The 13485-nt window shown below is 45.2% G+C and overlaps 1 protein-coding gene across 2 annotated transcripts in view; it reads left to right on the top strand.

Annotated features, from left to right (window-relative positions):
* The window catches only part of MBOAT1 (membrane bound O-acyltransferase domain containing 1), an 84648-nt gene that overhangs the window by 28164 nt on the left and 42999 nt on the right, over positions 1-13485 (top strand). For both annotated transcript variants that reach the window (XM_034762405.1, XM_034762404.1), the window contains exons 2-3: positions 9284-9429; positions 10821-10898. In XM_034762405.1, the coding sequence (XP_034618296.1) occupies positions 9284-9429; positions 10821-10898 (224 nt within the window). The remainder of the gene's footprint in view (positions 1-9283; positions 9430-10820; positions 10899-13485) is intronic.

Below are 13485 nucleotides of genomic sequence, written 5' to 3'. Positions count from 1 at the left end.
TGATTTTACAGAGATGATTTTTACCTTTTTCTTTAATTAAAAGCCTTCTTTTTAAGAACCTGATTGATTTTTCCTTGTTTTTAGATCCGAGGGGGTTGGATCTTGATCCACCAGGAGTTGGTGGGAGGAAGGAGGGGGGATGGTTAATTTCTCCTTGTTTTAAGATCCAAGGGGTTTGGATCTTGATCCACCAGGAGTTGGTGGGAGAAAGGAGGGGGGATGGTTAATTTCTCCTTGTTTTAAGATCCAAGGGGTTTGGATCTGTATTCACCAGGGAATTGGTGAAGGTCTCTCAAGGCTACCCAGGGAAGGGAATTAGCATCGAGAGTGGTGGCAGCGGACCAGATCTAAGCTGGTAGTTAAGCTTAGAAGTTTTCATGCAGGCCCCCACATTTGTACCCTAAAGTTCAAAGTGGGGAAGCAGCCTTGACACTGGGATTATCCATTGAGAGAACGGGGTTGTGGCAGAACATCATTGCTCATAACTGAGCACTACTTAAACATCTGTGCAGTATACAGAATAGTTACAGTTCAGTATAAGAGTTATTGAGAGCAAAATAGAGCCTTGGTTCAATGAGCCGTTAAAAGTAAGCATACAGGCTTGCACTATTTCTAACCTAGAATTAAGTTACAGGTTAGATTTTTCAAGACTACTTTTCATTTAATTATTTTCCTTTCCAAATTTCCGATGACTGCAGATTTAATCTATTCCACAGCTATATCACATGTCCTACTAGTGATTATTCCTTTAATGGATTCTTAAAGGTAATCCAGAAAGAACATCTGTTTCAACTTTAGAGTCTAAACAACAAAGATTATTGATCCCGTAAGTAGGAAATCAGCAGAATTTACTCATGAAAACAGCATCACAGGCCAACATTTTTGAGATATGTGCATGGAGATAAGCTGTACAGCTCCTGTTAGTGCACACAGCCCCATTTTAAAATTTCCCCTCCCGGTAGCAGGGGTAGATATGGTGATTTCCCTGCTTTGGGTGGAATTCACCCTCTCTCTGGATAGAGTTAAATCATCCCTGCCAGAGAGAATTTGTCCTTTGAGCTCATAAAAATGCTTCAAAAGAGAAAAATATTTTTCCTTTGGAATGGCCCAGATTCCAGGAAGTGTCAGGTATGTTTAAGAAATTCCTTTTGGGTATATCCCAACTCTCCAGACAGGTGCACACACGTCCAATTTCAAATATCACAATTTGGATGTTGTTTGATGCTATCAAAATACTCTGTTTAATTTTCAGTATCAAAGTATAAACATTTCCACCAAAGTGCACTTAATTATATTTGTTTGCCAAGTGGCGCCCTCGGTTATGTATATAAGAAGTCTTATGGAGAAAACAAATGATTACACTTCCAAATCCCTTGCTTTTCCTCTGCAGAAATACACATCTATGACTAATGGGGAAATTTCTATGGGGGCCCCTTATTAAAATGTTAACCAAACAATGCTGCCTGGCGTTTGAGTTAAGAATGAACGCCTGCAACCTTTAGTCTTATTCACCTTCACTGATTCTTAATGCTTTCCTGAGCACTGAGAACATCTGTTTGGTGGCCTATGAGAAGTTACTTGCTAGATACAGCACTGGTATCAACATCGTAACTGGGACTAAATAGCTCCGTTGTAGGCAGGGCCAACATTAACATGTCTTGAAGCATGGATTACCTGCTTGTCCCAAGGATCAAGGCATACTGGCAGCTCTGCTGCTGACTGTGCTGTACCTGCTTAGTAAGTAAAACAGATTTAGAGCCTGATCTTCAGGTCTGGCTGAATACTGTTCAGCACAGGACCTTAGGGCAAGAAGTAAAAGTGACTTTCTGCCACCTTTGCATTCTTGTAATTTGGGGCCAGTTCAGAGCAGACTCCAGCCTGAATGCTAATTGCCACTGTTTAGCTGGGACTATTTTGGCAGCCAGAGATCACCGATTCTATCCAGATGGGCCTCTGTGTGCTGCCATTTTGAGTTTGGAGAGAATTATAGTCAATCTAGTCCGTCCTCCTACATTTTGGCAAGTGAGGTCAGTTTTTAAGCAAGTATAAGGGGAAAAAATAATAAAGGAAAAGCAAGGTATTTTGTGGTCAGACTTGTGGGCGATTTGCATATGCCAGGATTACTGCAGGATCAATGGAAAGAAACTTTTTTTTCTTTTTCTTTTTTTGAAGTGAGAGATGAGTAACCCAATATGACCTGGGTGAAGCAGTGACCAGGAGTGTTTCTAGTGATTTATTATAAAGGTGAAACCAGGGAATTACCAGCTCTAAATCTTCTGTGTCCTGACTCTAAATGTTCCAAGAATTTCCTAGCAAGGGAACGTATTTTCCCTCTTCTCCTTTATAGGCTTTTCTGTGGTTTGAACGATCATTTTCAAGAGAGAGGACAACACACTGTTTACTTCTCTGTGGAGCTGTCATACCTCTCTGTTGCTTTCCTCTGTTATAGGAATGTGATGAATCACTAATTATTCTGGTCATGGGGCTAGTTTATCCACTACTTAGGAAAAAACTGTGCAGGGAACAGGAAACTTTGGATTCCCTCTGGCGTTGTTTCAACTTCATAATTCCATTGGATGAGCCTGTTTTGTTTCTTGGTAGGAAAGGCAGCAGTTTCCATTTACTACATCTTCCAATGTCCTGAGGTCTGTAGAGATCTTGGGACACCTGTCTGAGGCCAGGATCTCTGCACATTGCTGTCTCGGACCCTCCTTTTGCCCACTGACTGCTGTCCCTAAAATCATCCTGCTGTGGGTGTTGAATGTAAGGGAAACACATACAGGGTAGCGCAAAAGGGGTCAGCTTTATCTTACGGAGTGTCTGTGGGAATGATAAGGGGGAGCATGGCCCTCTTGCATCATATGCCCTCTCTGTTCTCAGACATGGCCATGTAGGGGCTCCAATACCTGGGGCTAGGGGGCAGATGCCTGGAAGTGATCACTTCTCCCCCTTCTGCCAGACCAGCCACATCTGTCAGATCACTGTCTCCTCTTATTAAAAATAAAGTGTGGATGACTGGGCCCTTTAAAGGTGACCTTTTTTTGGTAATGATGACTACCTACAGTATTGTATGTTCAGGAGAATCACATAATCAGTAGTAGTATGCTTGGATAATGTCATTCACAGAGTCCAGACAGTGGGCTGTTGGTCGTTTGGTTTGATTTGGTTAGTAGGTTTTTAGATGCAGTTTGGATTTCAGGGCCCTATGACAAACACACTTAATAAGTAATTGTTCATGGGGAAAAATAGAATGAATATAGGAAAAAACATGAAATGTAATTCCTTTCTTCACCATACATGCTATGCACTGATGATTCCCTTGGTCTGTCAAAGATAAAGTAGATAAGGAAATGTTATTTACTCCTTCTCATAGCACAAGAATTAGGGGTCACCAAATGAAATTAATAGGCAGCAGGTTTAAAACAAACAAAAGGAAGTATTTCTTTATACTATGCACAGTCAACCTGTGGAACTCCTTGCCAGAGGATGTTGAGAAGACCAAGGCTATAACAGGGTTCAAAAAAGAACTAGATACGTTCATGGAGGATAAGTGCATCAGTGGCTACTAATTTGGATGGGCAGGGATGGTGTCCCTAGCCTCTGTTTGCCAGAAGCTGATAATGGGCAACAGGGGATGGATCACTTGATGATTACCTGTTCTGTTCATTCCCTCTGGGGTACCTGGCATTGGCCACTGCCGGAAGACAGGATACTGAGCTAGATGGACCTTTGGTCTGACCTAGTATGGCCGTTCTTATATCACCTACAGCTTCCCCAGACTTGAGGCTTAGCTTTGCAGCTACTGTTCTCTGGTTGAGGAGCTCTCAATAACAGTCCATCCAGTTCCATTCCTTTATTAACTGCATGGTTGGAGTTGCCCCAACTTCTCTCTTTCTTCAGTGGCAGAATGCCTTGCTGCTGCATTATATTGCTGCCTTCACCAGCTGACTGATGGACCAAGAGACAAGTTGAATAATGAAAACTGAGGGGATGGTGGTATCTTTCCAAGGCTGGTCTTGGCAGCATACTGTGTGCTCTGATGGCTCATTTATTGTATCTTATTCAGTAGAAATTGGCTTTGTAGAAAGCCAATGCATTTCTTTCATGTTGTCAAGGCTGAAGAAGTTTGAAATGAAAAGATCCGAAGGCAACCTTGAATGGGCATGTGCAGTTAAAAGATGGGTTATGTAATATACAAATAGTTATAGGTTTGAAACAGAAGGGATCAGTTTTAAGATAAGTGAATAATTATTTTCCTAAGTCAACATTCAGAATCCCCTAATTCATTATTTCCACTGTGCTGTTAGCAACACCAACAACAGAAATGGTATGAACCAAAAGGAGGGTGGTTTTATGCTCTTCTGCCAATGTGGCAATTCCCACAGTCAGGGATTTTTGGGGTCAGGGAGAAAGAATGAACTTTCCTTCTTTGTGGTCCAGCACTGAGTGCACACAAATTGTATCATATAAAGTTACTTTAAATCATAGGCATGTGCTCAGTTTTGAAAATTAGGGGGAATGTTTGTTCTTCATAGCAACCTTACTTAACTACCTCAAATATGTATGGTAAGCAAAGGGTCCCAAAGGAATCTGCATAATAAACTGCAGTATGCTTATTGTGTTATAACCCCACTCTCTCTCTCTGTATGTATGTAATACACATACACACACACACAACATATGATATGCATGTGATAATTTATTATGCACTGTTGACTGTTTCTCTTCCTCTTCTCCTGAGATGTAGAATTCTCCCCACCCTCAGAATTAGTTTCCCTGATGCAGAGAATGGACAAGATTCAGTCTGGCATGAAAACCAATTTTTATAGACAATAAAAAGCTGCAGCTTTAAACCACACTACATGGTTAGAAATGGGAATTTTATACCATTGGGAAAAGGATTCCCAGCTTTCTAATGGGGCCCAGCATTTGCATCAAGCCCTGGAAGATCCTGTGAAAAAAGACTTTAAATCTGTGATAATTTAAGTTTAGAAAAGATTGTGGATCAATTTTTAGATTTTTTGAACCTTGCACAGCTGAACTCATGGGTAGTGATTTGTAGAAGTGTTGAGCACCTGCCACTCCTGCTGGCAGTCAGTGGGAACTGTGAGCATTCATGACCTCTGAAAATCAGTCTCATGGTAACTAAGGCCCTGATCCTGCAATGCGGATAAAACCTTTATATCACACCATGTTGTGCATACCCTTGTAGGTACAGTAGAACCTCAGAGTTACAAACACCAGAGTTATGAACTGACCAGTAAACCACAGACCTCATTTGGAACTGGAAGTACACAATCAGGCAGAGGGAGGAGGGAGGCAAATATAGTACAGTACTGTGTTAAAAGTAAACTACTAAAAAAAGGGGGGGGGCAGCATTTTTCTTCTGCATAGTAAAGTTTCAAAGCTGAATTAAGTCAATGTTCAGTTGTAAACTTTTGGAAGAACAACCATAATGTTTTGTTCAGAGTTAGTTATGAACAACCCCCATTCCAGAGGCGTTTGTGATTCTGAGGTTCTACTGTATTAAATATACATATAGATTGCATGAGTGTTTTCTCTAATAAAATTGCAAACAAACAATGCTTGGTGTTATGTTTTATCATGGTATAGTTAGAGGGGGTGAAAAACCATGCATATATTTAAGGCATCACATTACATATTGCCCAAGATGCAGAAGAAGAAAATGGTACAAGTATAATTTATGCACAGTGGTTTCTTTGTTGATAGAAAACCTGTGAGGAACAGATTTTAGATAATTATGCACATTAGCAGTAAACAAAATGAAACAAAAATACAGCATATTCTTGCTGGAGTAGCTTTATCAGTTGGATAAGGATATGGAGGAAAGGATGTTGAATGCCTGCATTAGAGTTTGGGTCATAGCAGGTGAGAAGAAGGAGATGACCAGGGTAGGGGTGAGTGTGCCCTCAGTCAGTGAAAAGGCAGACTCTTAACATTGTAAACCACATCCTCTGCTTCTGTGAAATAGTTAGAAAACAAGTGTTTGATCTTGAAAACCGTGCCATTTATACTGCTTTCTCATTCCCTTTAGAGTAGTGCTTAGTCATTTACTTTCAAAATGACTTTCAGGGGTGCTGCTATTTCAATTTGTTCTTCTTTGATTCCCTCACTGTAACCTTCCTTTTCAGATACTGTAAATTACTTCTGAATTGTTAGCTCTCTAAATTAGATTTCCTGCCTTAATGGCATGTTGTAACCATGGTGCTGCAGGCAACTGTTAGTTTAATTCAGGGCAAGAGGGTTAAGTGAAAATTACAATTCCAAGATTATCACTCTCCATGTAAATTAGATCTATGGCATTAGAGCTTCTTATAAAGAAATTGCCTTTAAGCATTGAAAGTAGAATGAAAGTTCGAGCTAGAGTTTGCTTTTACTTTTATCCCAGTGTAAGGAGCAACATGTAGCTGTACTGTCCCAAAAGCAGCACAGGGAGGGAATTGTGACTCTGAAGGTCTAAGGCACAACCAAGATCTTGGATTGAATGGTCAATGAAATCGTGCGTGGGCTTTGCTGGTGAGTTTTCCATGACTAACGCTCCCACAAAACGGGGTGTTATTTTTCTTTTAAACAGATACGCAGGTCAAAGTCCATGTCCTCTCCCTCTCTGTCCATCATGGATAGGTGGGGTGGGCTTTGAGGAGCCTGCATAGTGGTTCAGCATTCCAGCCTGCCATGCAGCTTAGCTCCATCAAAGCTTACCTATGTACAGCCCCAAAAGAGAGGGGTTGGGGCAGGCTTTGAGGGCAAGTACATTGGCAAGTTGGCATATCCATGTGGTCCCACATACATGGGGCACAACCTTAGTCTTTGGGCTGTAGCAGTGGCCATGGAGTGGCTATACTGCCACTTTGCAGACCTGCGGAGCAGATGTTCTCCTCCACTTCCAGATCCCTTTGGACCCCCCACACACTATGCTAAGCCTGACTATGTGAGGTTGGTGTTCCAAGAGTGCTCTAAATGTAAACAGTGTTAATACATAATGTGACAGCAGCCTGTGCTCAAGAATTTGTACAATAGTTTCTGGATTTTATAGGACCAATAAAGTCATCTTGCTGTACACTGCAAATGGCTTGCTCTGAGATCCTCTTTATATCTGCTTTTAATACTTGATACAGACGGAAGGAGTAATTCCCTTATTCAAACAGGCTTAAAGTATTGTCATGGTGAGAGAAGCCTCCTATATTTATTCCTGAGTTGTAATCATATGATGCCTTTCATTGGTTAAGTGCTGACTATATTACTAAGTTGTACAAGACACAAGTGGAGACTGGCCCTGTCGAAAGAGCTTGCAGTCTAAAATCCTACATGTTTTGAACTTTAGACCCGCAGCAGTATCCGTTTTATAAATACTGAAATAAATAGTTTTGTTTAATAATTGAACCAACAAATATTTACAGAAATCATTCACTGTAACAAGACCATTCTGAATATGAATGTGATCTGCCATGCCAAAGACCTTAAGGGTATGTCTATACTGCAGTGTAACCCCAGGGTTCAAACTGAGGCTCAAGCCTAACCCCCCTTCTGTATACACACAAATAGTGCTAGCCCAGGGCTTGGACCAGGGTTCTGGGACGCCATGGGGGTGGAGGGTCTGAGCCTGAGTCAAGCCAGGAATTTGCAACGTAGATGCAGCCCTATTGGACTCAGAGTCTGGGCGTCTGTCAAAAGTATTTCACAACCACACAGGCCAACTTTCTTTGTTCTCTGGACAGTCAAGTTTTCCCACACTGTACCAGAAAGAAAGGGCTAGCGTGGCCACATTTTGGGAGATGCTAGGAAGGCTGGGATATGGGTGGCTGGAGTCGGACACGCATAATGAGATATAGATATTGGAGCCCGAGGTTGGGTCCCAGGTTTCAACAATTCCTAACCTAAAGTTACAAATGAGTGTAGATGCTCAAGCCCTAGGTTAATAAACCCAGGGTCTGCTAACTTGAGTTCTACTAACCCTGGGCTTATTTTGCAGTGTAGACATACCCTAAGAGATCACAGTCCTGAACTGTTTATTTAATATGTGACTTTCATGTGGAAAATAAGTCAGACCTAGGCAGCCTTAGTTCAAAGGATTTCCCAATGAGGTATGCTAACTTGGTCTAGACTCACAGCTTAGTACAGGGGTTGGCAACCTTTCAGAAGGGGTGTGCCGAGTCTTCATTTATTCACTCTAATTTAAGGTTTCGCGTGCCAGTAATACATTTTAACGTTTTTAGAAGGTCTCTTTCTATAAGTCTGTAATCTATAACTAAACAGTTATTGTATGTAAAGTAAATAAGGTTTTTAAAATGTTTAAGAAGCTTCATTTAAAATTAAATTAAAATGCAGAGCCCCCCAGACTGATGGCCAGGACCCGGGCAGTGTGCCACTGAAAATCAGCTCGCGTGCCGCCTTCGGCACACGTGCCATAGGTTGCCTACCCCTGGCTTAGTATGTTGCCAAAGAGCTTGAGGTGAATGTTCAAGAAAAGGTCTGCAGCAAAATAATGTAAATCTAATCTTATCTGTCTAGGTTCCCATATTCTGTCCATCATTGAGGTATCTGAGCACCTTACACATTTATTAGAAAGAACAAAAGAGCTTTATTTGTTTTAACTCTGTGGGTTTTGTGGGGCAATTGAGGGGAAGGGCAGTGGAAGAAGCAAGCTTTGTGTTTTGCTTTGAATACACGGAGGCTTGTGGCTATTCTGGGCTCTTCTGGGAGTGAATTCCACTTGTGGGCTCTGTCTCCTGCACACACAAGCCTCACTCTTGAGGTTGGCAGTTCCCATTACCGTAGCTAATTTCTGTTTTAATGAGCAGAACTCCTTATTATGGACCTCATTGTTTCCAGCCTCTGCTGCTTGGGCATGCACTGGGAGGAGAGGCCTCAAGGAGGTTGGTGCATTATGGGGAGTGGTGGGCAGAACCAAGATTCTACCCATTTCCACCCCTGCCCATCTGTGCTGAAGGATAAAAAACAGCCATGCAGGGGCTGCTGTTACTTCTGGATAGGACTGTTAAATGACCCACACTCTGGCCCATAGGTTTTGATCCTTTTGTCCTTAGTCAAGCAAAGCTCCCATGGACTTTACTGGGAGCTTTGCCCAGGAAACAAGGTCAACCCCTTTATTCTTTTTCCTCCTGGATCTACTCTAGTTTCTTGTCATAGGTGAGAAATTCTATATAGCTTTTTCAGAGTCACAAAAGGAAGCTGTTGTGATCTCCAGCAATGAAGTCTGTGGCCAGGTAACATTCCAAATTTCTTTATTTGTTTGTTTTAGGTCAATTTTGTAGCCTGTCAGCTGTTTGCCTTGTTGGCTGCTTTTTGGTTTCGCATTTATTTGAGCCCCAGCAATGTCAGTTCCGTTGTTCGTCATGCATTTGCCACTCTCTTTGGAATATACTTTGCTGTTTTCTGTTTTGGATGGTGAGTATTTAACTTTCAGATAAACAAATTATGTTAGCAATTATGTTTTATTTCATGTCAGTTTTCCTAGATTATTTGTGTTCTGTCCTGAGACAACTTGTGTGTTGCAGTCAGGGCCGGTTCTGGCTTTTTTGCTGCCCTAGGCAAAAAAAGCCACCTGCCGCCCTGCCCCCCCCCCCGAGCGCGGCAGGGGAGAGCGCTGAGCCCTGCCGCGGGCCCGCAATCCCCGACCGGCCGGAGCGCCGGGAGCAGGGCGGAGAGCCCGGCCAGGGCTCTCCGCTCTCCCCGGCAGCCAGAGCGCCGGGAGCAGGGCGGAGAGCCTGGCTGGGGCTCTCCGCTGTCCCCGGTGGCCAGAGCACCAAGGGGAGGGCGGAGAGCCCCCGGCGGCCAGAGCGCCGTGAGGAGGGCGGAGAGCCCGGCCGGGGCTATCCGCTCTCCCCAGTGGCCAGAGTGCCGTGGGGAGGGCGGAGAGCCCCCGGTGGCCAGAGAGCCCAGACGGGGCTCTCCGCTCTCCCCGGCGGCCACAGTGCTGTGGGGAGGGCGGCAAGCCCGCCGCAGCTCTCCGCTCTCCCTGACCGGCCGGAGTGCTGCGGGGAGGGCGCCGAGCCCACTGCGGCTCCGCTCTCCCCTGCGGCCGGAGCGCCGCGGGGAGGGTGGCGAGCCCAGTCGCAGCCCCGCTCTCGGGCCGGAACGCCCCGCCGCGCCGCCCCCTCCAGGCACCGCCCCAAGCACATGCTTGGTGGGCTGGTACCTGGAGCCGGCCCTGGTTGCAGTCCTGCAAAACAACGACCACCTAACCGCCACAAAGCCCGGAACAAACTGAAATGACTTGTAGATGTTTATTTGCAGTGTTGTTGTAGACCTGTTGGTCCCACGACATTGGAGAGACAAGGTGGGTGAGGTAATATTTTCTATTGGTCCAACTTCTGTTGGTGAGAGACACAAGCTGAAGAAAAGCTCTATGTAGCTCTAGAGCTTGTCTCTCTCTCCAACAGATGTTGGTCCAATAAAAAATATTCCCTCCCCACCTTGTCTCTCTTGTAGATGTATGTTGTATTTATCTATGGCAAGTTTACTGCAGTCATCAAAGAGACACCATCACCCAAGAAGACATAAAAATATATCTTCATTAGAGGAGATGCATTCATTGTTGAGTATTTAATTTTCTTTTTTTTTAAAAGAAGAACATTTTAGGCCCAAACTGGTTGACAGGATTCTTACTTGAAGCACTGTTCTCTTCACTCTGTAAAAACTGCATTGTGGGGTGGCTCCATGTTTACTGGCTCTATTTCAAATTTAGTAAGCTTACATGGTAGAAAAGGGATTTTTTTCCCATCAGCCCTGCAGTCTTACTCTGAGACTATCTAAATGTTTATCTTTTTGTTTTCAAGGTACTCGATCCATATTTTTGTACTGGTGATGATGAGCTATGGCATCATGAACATTGCAAGTATTCCCAACATCCACAGGTAAAGTTACATGGGGGCAAGAATTCAATTACCCTGTTCCATCCAGAGGCTGGCAGCAACACAGAAGTTCATTTTGGTACCTTATCTCTCTCACCACCTGAGTTCTCCACTCAGTTGCAGCAGTTTTATGGATTTACCTACAGTATCCACTGTATTGTCTACATTTTGTGGATTTTTAGTTAGTGTATCACATCTGCCTACCAAAGAGAGGGAAGGCGTTTTGTACTTTGCCCAGTTTAGCCTCCTGCAGCTTCAGCAATTTACATGGAGACCTCTTGTTTTTAAGTTGTTATTGGAGATTATGTCAAGCCACACACTCTTCAGTGTTGTGTCCTGGAGAATGGGTTTTAAAAACCCTATTTTTAATTTTTCCCTCTTGCTGTTTGGCCTTTATGCATTTCCCATTTACCCTTGAGTTAGATAGTCAGAATAAGATCACACGCAGTTCAAAATCTGTGTTTTGTGAAAAAAGTCAGTATTTTGGTGTAGTAACTCCTCACTTAAAGACATCCCGGTTAACGTTGTTTCATTGTTATGTTGCTGATCAGTTAGGGAACATGCTCGTTTAAAGTTGTGCAATGCTCCCTTCTAACGTCGTTTGGCAGCCGCCTGCTTTGTCCACTGCTTGCAGGAAGAGCAGCCCGTTGCAGCTAGCTGGTGGGGGCTTGGAACCAGGGTGGACCGGCAGCCCCCCTATCAGCTCCCTGCTCCCCTAAATTCCCTGTGCTGCAGCTGCCCAGCAGGCTATCAATTGCCAGCAGTTCAGCTGTCCCTCCCCTCACTGCCATGTGTTGCTCCTGCCCTCTGCCTCGGAGCAGCTCCCCGAGACTTCTGCTTGCCGTTCCGGGGGGTAGGGGAGTAAGAGGAGGGCAGTCAGGATGTCCCCCTCCACCCATGCTCCCCACTTACCCCATCTTCCATAGCGCAGGGGGGACACACGACAGGGCTCAGGACAGAGGGAGCTTGCTGGCAGCAGCTGCGGTCTCAGCAAGCTGATCTAATTAACAAGGCAGTGCACTTAAGAATAGGGTCAGCGTACTTAAAGGGGAAGTGCACATCTCTCGCTCTCTCTCACATATGGTGGGTGTCTGTCTCTGTCTACGATGCTGTCTTCCCTCCCTCCTCCATTCCTGCTGCCTTGTAGAGTGTGAGAGTTAACCCTTGAGGGCTCAGCCAATTGCTAGTTCATCATTTAGCAGTAAGGCATTCCCTGGGAAATATCCCACCCTCTGACTCCACCACCTCAACCAAGCTTCACAATCATCATCACTGTGTAGCCCACGAAAGCTTATGCTCAAATAAATTTGTTAGTCTCTAAGGTGTCAGAAGTACTCCTGTTCTTTTTGCAGCATTAAATTGTTTGATTAAAACTTATACTGTGTGTGTGTGTGTGTGTGTGTGTGTGTGTGTGAGAGTGTGTGTGTATATATATGTGTGTGTATATATATATTAGTCTTTTGTCTGGTGAAAAAAAGTTCCCTGGAATCTAACCCCCGCATTTACATTAATTCTTATGGGGAAATTGGATTCGCTTAACATCGTTTTGCTTAAAGTCGCATTTTTCAGAAACATAACTACAATGTTAAGTGAGGAGTTACTGTACTGGACACAGAGCTTCACAGAACTGCAAATACAGGAAATGCCATTGACTTGATGACAAGAGAGCATTAAACCATCACCAGCCAAAGTAAAAGTTATGGACTGTCAGATTTTATTTGTTCCTTATGCTAAGGTCAAAAAGAAAGGTACTGAAACTACCGTAGCCAGGTGTATGTTTAGTGCAGGGGTCGGCAACCTACGGCACGTGTGCCAAACATGGCACGCGAGATGATTCTGAATGGCACGCAGCCTGCCGGTGAGAGGAGGAGGGGCGGAGGGGCCGGAAAGCGCCACGCTGGGGGAAGAAGCAGGGGAGGAGGGAAGCTTGGCTGCGGCAGGACCAAACTTCTGCCTCCTGCCCCGGCAGGAGAGAGTGGTGTGGGGGGATCCTGGTCCCCCACCCCACTCAGCCCCCCTGCCCACCGCTCTCCCCTGCGGGGGCAGGAGGCAGAAGCTTGGTACTGCGGCAGCCAAACTTCCCTCCTCCCCCTGCTTTTTCCCACAGCTTGGTGCATTCCGGCCCCTCTGCCTCTCCTCCTCCCTCTCCCTGCTGGGATGGCCCTTGCAAGGGGGAGGGAGAAGAGCTGCAGGCTGCACACAGCTCCGTAGAGCAGGCAGAGAGAGGTAGGGACGGGCTTGGGGAAGGGGGTGGAACAGGGCATATCCCTCCCAGCCACCTGCCATGAGCCGCTCAGGGCATGGGGCTGGGAGCACCTCCACAAGCCGAGCACCCCAGCCTTCTGCCCTGCACCCCCCCACATACCCTCCAACCCTCTGCCCTGACCTACCCCCAACACCCACCCAGCCTTCTGCCCTGCACCCCCCACACACCCAGCCTTCTACCCTGCACCTCCACACACCCCCAGCCCTCTGCCCTGCACCTCCACACACTCCCAGCCCTCTGCCCTGACCTTGAGTCGCCCCCAACACCCAGCCTTCTGCCCTGCACCTCCACACACCCCCAGCCATCTGCCCTGAACCCCTCCCA

This window comes from Trachemys scripta, chromosome 2 (assembly GCF_013100865.1).
Source record: "Trachemys scripta elegans isolate TJP31775 chromosome 2, CAS_Tse_1.0, whole genome shotgun sequence".
In the NCBI taxonomy this organism is placed as follows: Eukaryota; Metazoa; Chordata; order Testudines; family Emydidae; genus Trachemys; species Trachemys scripta.
Note: the sequence above shows the minus strand (reverse complement) of the source record. Positions and strands in the feature narration are given on the sequence as shown.